General features: G+C 53.6%; 1 protein-coding gene across 1 annotated transcript in view; it reads left to right on the forward strand.

Annotated features, from left to right (window-relative positions):
* LOC113959899 (dystrobrevin beta-like) overlaps positions 1–10,768 on the forward strand; it is a 105,227-nt gene that overhangs the window by 43,046 nt on the left and 51,413 nt on the right. Inside the window, exons 12-14 of the mRNA XM_027669190.1 lie at positions 1,764–1,851; positions 8,653–8,738; positions 10,548–10,661. Coding sequence (XP_027524991.1) covers positions 1,764–1,851; positions 8,653–8,738; positions 10,548–10,661 — 288 coding nt within the window. The remainder of the gene's footprint in view (positions 1–1,763; positions 1,852–8,652; positions 8,739–10,547; positions 10,662–10,768) is intronic.

Consider the following 10,768-nt stretch of genomic DNA (forward strand, 5'->3'; position numbering starts at 1 on the left):
CCTGGCAAACCAAACACATCACCTGGCAAACCAAACACATCACCTGGTGAACAAAACACAGCACCTGGTGAACCAAAACCATCACCTGGTGAACTTAGGAGTCTTCAAAGACTTCAGGTTCTTAAACTGGGTGTTGATGGAAAGAAATCTGCATTCTTAAATAACCATCACGTTCACAGCGTAAATCTGGTTCAAGGAAACATAAATTCTTGAAATTAAGCTTAAAGAAATGTAAATTACCTTCTGAGGTGGGAGTGGCTTTTGTGGTGCACCAGGTCTGTGTCTGGTTTAACCTGCTGCTGTCTGTGGTGATGGTGACCCCAAATTTCCCTGGAGCACCCTCAGGAACCGCCCTGGGCTGTCCGTGGATCCCCCCTGGAACCTCAGGGGTGGCACTGGGAAGGCTGAGTGGCCACTGGAAGCACATTCCTCATTTCCCACACTAATCCTGGTTGTTCCAGTTAACAACAGTTTGGTTCCTGTCACTGATCCAGTGGTTCCCTTTGCAGTGGGATGAGGGATCTCTGGACAGCACTGGGATAACCAGCAACTCCCAAATCCAGCGGTTGGATGTTGATTTAAAAAGCTGCTCTCTCATTTGGGATTCCCCTCCTGGTTCCTTGTGGCGAGGCCACTGTGGCACCAAATCCAGCTGGGAACAGATCCCAGCATTGGCTGCTTTCAGTTAATACAACCCAAAAATCAGCCTTTGTTCCCCAGTGTGTTTAGAGTTAAAAAGAGAATTGTTTGGGAGTAGGAGAAGCTGCCTCAGCACTGGGGGCACTGCCTGTTCCCAGCCTGGGTTAATCTGTTAATGGTGAACATGCCCAGGGACACAGAGTGTGGAACATGGGACAGATCCAGGTGCTGCCTTTCCTTCCCACCCTGGATCTGTCTCCTCAGCTGTCTCTGCTTTTTTCCCTGTCTCAAACCTCCCTGTCCCTTCCTCTGTCACCTCAGGGTGCTGTCACTCTGCTGAGGACTGTTGGAAATGGCTCCTAACACCTATTTCAGCAGCATTTCCCAGGCAGCTGCAGCCTGTGAGGCATCCATGGAATCCTGGACTGGTTTGGGTGGGAAGGGACCTTCAAGCACGTCCAGTCCCACCCCCTGCCATGGGCAGGGACACCTTCCACTAGCCCAGGTTGCTCCAAGCCCCGTCCAACCTGGCAGTAGGAGCCAGCTGGAGCTGTGTCACCCTCTGGAGCTGAGCTGTGAAGGACCAGATCTTAAACTGCCCCCCTTTGTAAAGGGGTGTTGTAAGGTGTGTGTAAGTCAGGTGTAAGTCAGGTGTAAGTCAGGCTGACTTGCAAAGTGCTGTTTGCATTTAGGTCGATGCTGTTCAGTGCCAGAAGGTCCTTCTCAGGTCAGCACAGTCCTCCCCACTCTTCCTCATGGAAACCATCCTGGCTTGGACACGGATGATCCTCCATCCCTGGAGGAGAAGGCTTTCCTCCTCCATCGCCGGGCTGCTGGCCCCTGTCCACCTTGAGTAACCAAAAGGGTCTGCAGACAAGCTCCCCAGAAACAAATCTGTGCCTAGACTGAGTCCTTTTAACACATCCCAAACTGGACTCCGTGAGTCCTGGAGCACACTCTGCTCAGCGGGAAGCCCGGGGAGCATTGGGACGGAAAAGGGAATCACGGAGCTCGTTTCCAGTGGGACTGTCTCTCCCTTTGGTGTCTCTGGCTCTTTGCACTGACACTCTGTCCTTCCCTCCCTGCCCCAGCGAGGCACTGACGGCTCTGTTGGTCCTTGGCAGTGTCCTGGACAGCCCGGGCCGGCTGGACGAGGAGCACCGGCTGATCGCCAGGTACGCCGCGCGACTCGCCGCCGAGGCCGCCAGCGCCGTAAGTGACCCCGGGGAGCAGGGGAGGGGCTCTGGGAGGATGGGGTGGGCAGGATGGGGAGCTGGATTCCCACCCCTGCACCAAACAGTCGGGGTTGGTTTGTCCAGCAGCACAGTTCCCTGTTCCAGCAGGGATCTGGGAGCGGGGAAACGGGAATGGGGGACGGGAGCGCGGATGATCCCGAACGAGGTCAGGGGAGCTGAGGGAATAAGCAGATTAGTCCTGCTTAGCCCAGAGAGGAGATAAATGCGTGGAGAGCTGAGGAAAACAAATCAACGTTAGTGGGATGTGTTTATTCCAGAGGGAAGGGGCCTGGGAGACAAAGGAAGGTGGTTTCTGCGTCCGCACTTTCTTCTCGTGGGAAAGGGAAACACCCAACGCGTTGTAAATGGGTAAAAATAAATCCTGATCTGACAGAAAAATTGCTACAGGACAACAATAAGAATTTACTGAAATTCCATGGAATATTTTCAGGCTACCTGGACAGGGAGGTTATTTATCCCTAGGGAAGGAGAGAGCAGAGTTTGCAGGAGCCATCTCCCGCATTCCTGAGCTTCCTTCGGTGTGTGTTCAGCTCATAACCCACCTTTGGCAGAGGGATGTGAGCAGACATTTCTATAAAACTTTAATAAAAACAGAATTGTGCTTTTTGAACATTTTTAAGTGTCAGTTCCCAACACCTCTGTCAAAGGGTGGGGTTGCATATCCCCATTTCATTCTGTTCAGCAGGACCGTGGTCATGTTAAAATATTAAAGTGATAAAGTGCCAAGTTTCAGGTTTGGATGGAAAAAGGAGGAAATTTCCGTGTAGCCATGTAAAATTCAAGTTGTTTAATGAGACAGTAAGTGCTGAATCACTGTCACGCTGGAAGGTGGTGGAACAGTTCTTACTCATGACTTGACTTTTTCTGGTGGAAACAAAGTGTTACGAAAACCAAGGAGTCACCAACTGGTTCTGAAAGAACCTGGTGGTTTAAAAACCTGTGAATCACCTCAGCCTGCTCCGGTGTCCATTTTAGTTCTGGAAGGGGTCAAAACCTGAATTAATGATTTGGGTGTGCAGAGCAGCATTTTGGGTTTGCTGAGGCTTTTCAGAGTCCTGTGACAAATCCCTGCTTTCTTTTCACCCCCGTGAGTCCCATGGAAGGGCAGATGTCAGAGCAGTGCCAGGGACTGACGTGGGACAGGGAAAGGATGAAAGAGCAACAACAGTGTGTTTCCATTGCAACCAGAGCTTGGCCACGAGGAATCTGAAGTTATTTACTGGCTCCACTGTTTATTCCCAGTCCAGGAATGCCAATCAGCTGCAATGGATGGATTTTTTTTTTTTTATATTCTGAAGGAATCCAAGTTGAAAGGGCTTTGCTTCGTGGCAGCTCCTCACCAAAGGAAAACCCTCCTTCCTTGTCCAAGTTGGCCACTGCAGCTTGGTGGGGGAACATCCCCCTGAGCCCTGGGACAGTGGGACGTGTCCGTGTCCGTGGGGACAACGTGCCACGTCCACAGGGACACGTCTGTGTGTCTGCAGGGCATTCCCTGCTCTTGGAAGATGAAACAGCTGAGATGCTGGAGATGTTTGAGCCAAAATCATGGGGTTTTTTTCAATATTCTTCTTGCAGCATTAACACAGAGAGAGAGACAGGAGTGAAGGAGAGGCTGGGAAATCCAAAACCAAAAAAAAAAAGAGCAATTTTTTCTTTCCACGTGGAATTAAAATGAGGAAGGTCAGATGAAAACCCCACTGGAATAAACATGGTGGAAATCCAGTAGGAGAAAGATGCTCGTTGAGTATTGGGTATTGGGAAAGAATTCCTGGCTGGGAGGGTGGGGAGGCCCTGGCACAGGTTGCCCAGAGAAGCTGTGGCTGCCCCTGGATCCCTGGAAGTGTCCAAGGCCAGGTTGGATGGGGCTTGGAGCACCCTGGGCTGGTGGGAGGTGTCCCTGCCCATGGCAGGGGTGGGACTGGATGAACTTTAAGGTCCTTTCCCACCCAAACCATCCCAAGCTTCTTTGGAAAACAGGTAACACATAACTTGGGATGTCACTGGAGCTGCCTGGCAGTGATGGAGAGACCTTGCCAGGCTGGAGGAAAACTCCAACGAGGTTGAGCAGAGCCCAGGGCTGGTCCTGGTCACACCACACAGGGGTGAGGCTGAGCCAGCTTTGGAGATGGACAACAGAAAGCAAAGGAGGGTCCTGGTGCTGCCTGAAGCCTCCTTGAAGAGCCAGACACGGCCCTGTCATCAGGGCCAGCCCCTCACACAGCCAAGGTCACCCCAGCACAGAGCCCTCAGGGAAGGGACAGCAGGCAACAGAGGCTGCAAGGAAGGGAATTCCAGCTGTATGTTTAGAAAATCTTTTGTCACCACGATAATGGTCAAATGTTGTTGTCCAAGAGGTTGGCCAGAGGAGAACTGGGAGCTCCCTCTCTGGAGATGTTCAGAGCTCAGAGAGAAGGACTTGAGCGACCTGCTGTGAATGGACGTGGATGGAAACCTCCAGAGCTTCCTTCCCACCTGGATTTTACTGAGAATCTGGACCTTAATGGAAGTGAAAAATGGAGGGAAAAAAAAAAAAAGGCACCATAAGGGATTTATGGAATATTTGTCAGTGGAGACTCTGAAAGTGAGGTAGGGCAGTATCTGCTGGGAACACCTGAGAGAGGCTGATGTGAATAGAATTATGTCCTGCTGTCCTCCCCAGCCCTGCCTGGCAGATGGGATGTGCTTTGTTTGCTGACATACTCTAACTGAGGGAAATGCAGAGGGTCCCAGGGACAGGATGTTCATGCTCCAGCAGCCCTCGTGCAAAGATTCTGACTCCTTCCTTTGAAGTCATCTGAGTGGTCACTGGGAATCGTCTATGGGACAGTGTGGTCACTGGGAATCATCCATGGGACAGTGTGGTCACTGGGAATTGTTCACCAGGCAGGGTGGTCACTGGGAATTGTCTATGGGACAGTGTGGACACTGGGAATCATCCATGGGACAGTGTGGTCACTGGGAATCATCCACCAGGCAGTGTGGCCGTGGGTCTGACCCAGCCCATCCCTTTCTGCTGTTTCTCCAGGGTTGGAGGTGTCTCTGCAGGGCTGTTCTGGGATGAACATCACTCACCACACGAGTGCAAACACACCTGTTAACGTGTTTGGGGGAAAAGCCTTTGCTCAACGTCTGACTGGGACAAAATAATTTGAGGCAGATCTGAGGGTTAATTCTTGAAATCCAAGTCTGTTTGTTGTTGAAGAGGGGCAGTAGGTGGGGAGGAGGAAGGAGAGGGAGAGGAGGAAGCCTCAGTGCCAGGGGCAGCTGTGCCACACGAACAGGGCATGGCAGGGGGGTCTGTGTCCACTCACAGAGCTCTGACTGAGCTGCTCTTGTTCCCCTCAAGCCACTCTGCAGACAAAACATCCCTTTTATTGAATCTGAGTGCTCAGGGCAGGGCTGGCCCTGCCCATCTGCTCCTGGCAGAGCCGTGACCCCAAACAGCTCCACTGAGAGCAGAGCAGGAGAGGCGGGAGGTGAGGAGATGGATGGAGTGAGGGGATCAGCAGAGAACAGTCCAAACTTCCATTAAATCACAGCTTTCAGGATCACAGCTTCATCCCTTTGTCTCCCTCTGCTGCTCTGCCCACACTGTCAGCCCCAGGTGAGGAATAACCTGCTATTTCCTGCCCAGCATCATCTTGGTGGTGAAATCGGGGACGGGAGCAGATCTCCTGCATCCCCAGCCCCTCTGACTGCCTTCCCCTACAAAATCCACATCCACATCCATGGCAGGTCCCACCTCAGTGCTGCCTGACCCCTTGAATACAGGTAATCCTGCAGGTGAGGTGGCTGCACCCCCAGAGGAGGAAGGATCACCTGTGTTTTGGGTGAATATATGTATATATATATATATCTGTATATACAGCTGTTTTTGTGAAGCAACCCCAGGGCCTCTGTCACCAGTATCCTCCACAACCTCCTCCATCCCTTCTCCCAGCTGCTCCACCTCAGCTCTTGTTTCTCCCCATTTCCTGCTGTTCTCCAGGGTTTCTCCCCGTTGCCCTGGGCAGGTTGGTTTGTGGGGCACAGGTTGGGTGGGCAGTGACCCACCCCAGAGCTCAGGGCCCCCTGTGCTGGGCTGTGCAGCCCCGCTGTGGGGGCAGGCACTGGCACCTCACAAACACAAGCCAACACTCAGTTCTGGCTGAGTGGGTAATTAGGTTGAGTTATGTGGATGAGTTACGATAATTAGGTTGTTCTTGCCCACGTTGCTCTTTTTTTGAAAACTCCGTGGTTTGCTCTTCCCTCAGCATCAGGCACTGCTAAAAGCCTGTGATCATCTCATCTCCTGAAAGCTGCCCACAGCCTAAATAACAGAATATTCCCTTCGTAGAACTTCTCTTTCAGGTGTTGGGCATTGTTTGATGCATCATTTTTAAATAAAAGGATGAGTAAACCGGTTTTTTTCCTGTCAGATAAATCTGCAGCTTGATTCTTGGATCATTTCTTCTTCTCCTTGATAAACCAGCTAAATGAGCCATTTCTGTCATTTGGTTCCTCTCCTTTGCCTGTTGGTCACCAAGAACCCTGTGGCACCACAGTGCTGGGCAGCTGATGTGCTGGAACAGACTTTCCATGACACTGTGAGGTCCTTGCACCAAGGAACCTGGGATCTGATGCTCAGGAGACTCAAACTTTGCTGTTCTTTCACAGTTTCTTCCAAATGGTGGTGATGGGAAGCACAGTGGCTGCCAACCTGGCTCTGGGGGCTTGATTAAACACCTCCTTCTCTCCCCCCAAACAGGGATCTTGTAGGTGAGGTCTGAATGCTCCTGTCAGCAAATACCACTCCAGCAGGGAGTTGGATGATCCTTATGGATCCCTTCCAGCTGGAGATCCTCTTTGATTCCTGACCTGCAGTTCCAGGGTGGCTCACTCACTCCCTGGATTAATGACCAGTTCACAGGGAAACTAAAATTACAGTGCAACACAGGTTTCCCTGGTCCTGTGTGATGGGAAGGGTTCTGAGTAGATTTTACGACCATCCTATGGATTTTCTTGGTGAGGGAAAATGGGCCCTTGCCACTTGGATGATCTCAGAGCTGTTGAGGCCTCAGCAGAAGTTGAGTTGTTGGGTTTGGTTTTGGTTTTTTTCAGTAGTTTTGACTTACACTGTTGGCTCCCAGCAGGTCTTTGCACTCTGTAGTAAAAAGCCCTGGTAAGAGTGGAGCAGCAAAGGGATATTCCCTGGAGCTCAGAGCTGCTGAGCAGGCAGGAGCTCAACCTGTGGGCTTTTAAAGCATGGAATTACAGCCATAAATCTTGGCAGACACGAGTCATTCAGACCTGCCTGGGGAGATGGAGAGCAGACACAGCAGTGCTGACTAGGAAATGAAGGGGTTGGGTTGGATTTATTTCTTCTGAGGGCAGAGGTTTTAAAAACCACACACGACTTTCCCAGGGAGGGCAGGTCCCTCCCCTCAGGATAAACAGCCACGTGCAGATGTGGGAATGGATTCTGTCCCCGGGTTTACGAGGAGGATGGAATTTGCCCTCACAATCCCCCCCCCCCCCCCCCCCAGACTGTTCCAGGGTGGTGACAGTGAGAATCTGGTGTTCATAAAAGGCTGGGCAGAAATGAGAGCAGGGACTGCAGTTAGTGCAGCCCCCAGGCAGGGGGAGTTCCCATCCCTGCAGGGATTTTAAAGCCCTGGGGATGTGGCCCCTGGGGATGTGGGTCAGGGGAGGCCTGGGCAGTGCTGGGAGAAAGGTGGGACTGGATTTTTCCAACATGATTCCATGTGTTCCAGAGGAGTTCACTCACTGAAAACGTGCAGGCTGGTGCGTGAAGCCCACAATGGTGTTACCTCAGACTTTACCTCATCCCACCCCCTGCCACAGGCAGGGACACCTTCCACTGTCCCAGGTTGCTCCAAGCCCTGTCCAGCCTGGCCTGGAACAACTTCCAGGGACAGGGCAGTGATGGTAAACTTTCCATGTTTCCAGAGGCAATGGCCATGTTTAAATTCAATACCTGTTTAAATTTAATGCCTGTGAATATTGTTCCTTCCCATGGATGGTGTTTCCTGGCGCCAAGGGGTGCCAAGGGCAGTGTGGACAGTCTGGGGGTCCCACCTAACATGGCATGAGATGGGGATCTGGGTTCAGGTTTGTTTAACATGGAATTGCAGCAGCTGAATGCACTGAGAGGCTTCATTTGACCCCAGAGTCAGTGCAAGGGGATGGATTGGGAAAGGGGAGAGCTGGGACCTCTGGAGAGCACAAGGAGTCAGGATCAGCTGTGGGAAGACCTCCCTGTGGAGCTGTTTCTGAGCACTGATGGAGCTCTGAGAGCTGAGCCTGGGGATGCAGAACGTGCCTGTTGTCAGCATGGGGGGGTGTCCAGCAGGGCTCTGGGTCCCAGACTGAGCTGTTGGTCATTCCAGACTGTCCTGGACGGGGTCACTCCAGCTCCTCTTCACTGACTGACACGTGGCAGGGTCAGTGTTTCACCAGGGCACTTCAGGAGAAAAGGAATAACTGGGTTTGTTCCCGGGAAGATCCTCTGGGTGCTGTAGGCACTGGTAGGTGTGGGGGCTTCTTTTCTAAACAAGACCTAAAAAATATGGCAAATCCTGTTCCAGGATTTGCAGCAGGAGCAGCCCCACCCTGGGCTCAGGCCGGGTCACCACCAGCCCCCCTCGCTGTGTCCCAGGGCTGGGACAGTCTGGGAATTCTGGGGCTGGATCCAGACCCTGCCCCAGCCCCTCTGAGGCAGGGAGTGCTCGGTGTGACCCTCCGTGTTCTCCCCCAGCCCCGCCCGCCCTCGGACCTGGGATTCAGCTTCGATGCCAACAAGCAGCAGCGGCAGCTGATAGCGGAGCTGGAGAACAAGAACAGGTAAAAACCAGCTCTCATCTGCTCTGTTTTGGGAAACATCCCCGTGCTCTGTTGTTTGGAAGCCTCTGTGTGACATTAACCAGGTTGTTTACCCGGATCTCTTGTTAAAGGCGGAGCTGCCTCGTTAACTGATTAGTTAGTCATTAACGTTAGTTAATTAGCATTGTGGAGGGGCTGCCCTGCCCCTGTTCCCCAGGAAGTGGGTTGATCCTCTCCACTAATCTTCTTAAAATCATCCTGACCAGCACTGAGCACCCAGAGCCCGTTTCTCTCTTGTCTGCAGACCCAGAACAGCTCAGGGTGGGGGCTCTGAGCCCAGAACCCCCCGTGCCCTGGGCTGATCCCCCAGGGATGGTGGGCAGCAGGGCAGGGGGGATCTACCCCTCTGCCCCCTCAGCTGAGACCCCCCTGCAGAGCTGCCTCCAGCCCTGGGCAACAGCAGCACAAGGACGTGGAGCTGCTGCAGAGAGTCCAGAGGAGGCCGCGGAGATGCTGCCAGGGCTGGAGCCCCTCTGCTCTGGAGCCAGGCTGGGAGAGCTGGAGGGGCTCAGCTGGGGAAGGGAAGGATCCAGGGAGACCTTGGAGCCCCTTCCAGAGCCTAAAGGGGCTTCAGGAGAGCTGGAGAGGGACTGGGGACAAGGGATGGAGGGACAGGACACAGGGAATGGCTTCCCACTGCCAGAGGGCAGGGAGAGATGGGACATTGGGAAGGGATTCCTGGCTGGGAGAGTGGTGAGGAGGTTGCCCAGAGAAGCTGTGGCTGCCCCTGGATCCCTGGAAGTGTCCAAGACCAGGTTGGACAGGGCTTGGAGCGACCTGGGCTGGTGGGAGGTGTCCCTGCCCATGGCAGGGGGAGGAATGGGATGAGCTTTAAGGTCCCTTCCAACCCAAACCATGGGATCCTTCTTGCTCCAGAGGGTCACCTGTGGAGCCTCTCCAGGCTGTCCTTGTGCCTGTGCTCAGGTCTCCCTGTGTTCTGCTGTGCCAGCTGTGATCCAGCTGCCTGCACAGCCCTGTGCCAGGGCACCCTCAGCACTCTGGGGTAAAACACTGCTCAGGGGGGGTTTGGAGGAGAATCAGTTCCTGGAGAGCAGGAGCAGCTCAGTCCTGGCAGTGCCATGGCTCCAGTGCTCCACCAAGAGACCTTGCAGGTATTTGAAATTACTCCTGGAGATCCCAGATAAGGGAGATCTCAATCAGTGCTGGTGTGAAGCCCTGCCAGAAGGGCAGCTCAGCAGTTCCACAGAGAGCTGACAACAGTCTCCACTCCAGAGGGGTTTCATTCCCACTGCAGTGAGGGGCCCTTGGCCATGGCTGTGACCTTCCCTCCCCTCTGGCTGGGCAGGTCCCCTTCCCTTGAGGACACTGGAGGGTTTGCCTCTGTTCCAATGAGCTGTTATCCTCGTTCCTGCTGCCCTGCCCAGAGTCCTTGGGAAGGGGAGAGGGAGCTGAGCAGAGCTGGCAGGTCCTGCCCCAGGGCCCTTCCTGCAGTACCTGCCGGGCTGGTTGTGCTGAAGATGGAACTTTTGTCCTCTTGGAACAGTCTCTGAGTGTGAAAGGGTTTGGAAAGGCATTGCAATGAGTGATTTCACACTTATTAAGCAATAAATTTTCTGTGTTTTGCAGCAGTTCCTACGTCTGCACCAACTTACCCGTCCTGGTGTGGGTCTGTGCCAGCCACACATGAACAGAACTGCTGTGCCTGGGCTGGGACTGGCAGAAAGTGCTCCAAGGGCTGTGAAAGCTGCCTGGGAGCAGTGCAGAGAGTGACTCTCCCCTCCTTTCACCTCCCCTCTGTCGTTCCCACAGGGAGATCCTCCAGGAGATCCAGCGGCTCAGGCTGGAACACGAACAGGCCTCTCAGCCCACCCCCGAGAAGGCCCAGCAGAACCCGACCCTGCTGGCTGAGCTCAGGCTGTTACGGTAAAAACAACCCCTGGGGGGTGTTTGGGGGGTGGTTTTGGGGTGCTGGACTGGGCAGTGCTGGGGGCACTGGGAGCAGCAGCCCTGGGGGCACTGGGAGCAGCAGC

The sequence above is a fragment of the Corapipo altera genome, unplaced genomic scaffold (genome assembly GCF_003945725.1).
Source record: "Corapipo altera isolate COAL_440 unplaced genomic scaffold, ASM394572v1 288, whole genome shotgun sequence".
Taxonomy (NCBI): Eukaryota; Metazoa; Chordata; class Aves; order Passeriformes; family Pipridae; genus Corapipo; species Corapipo altera.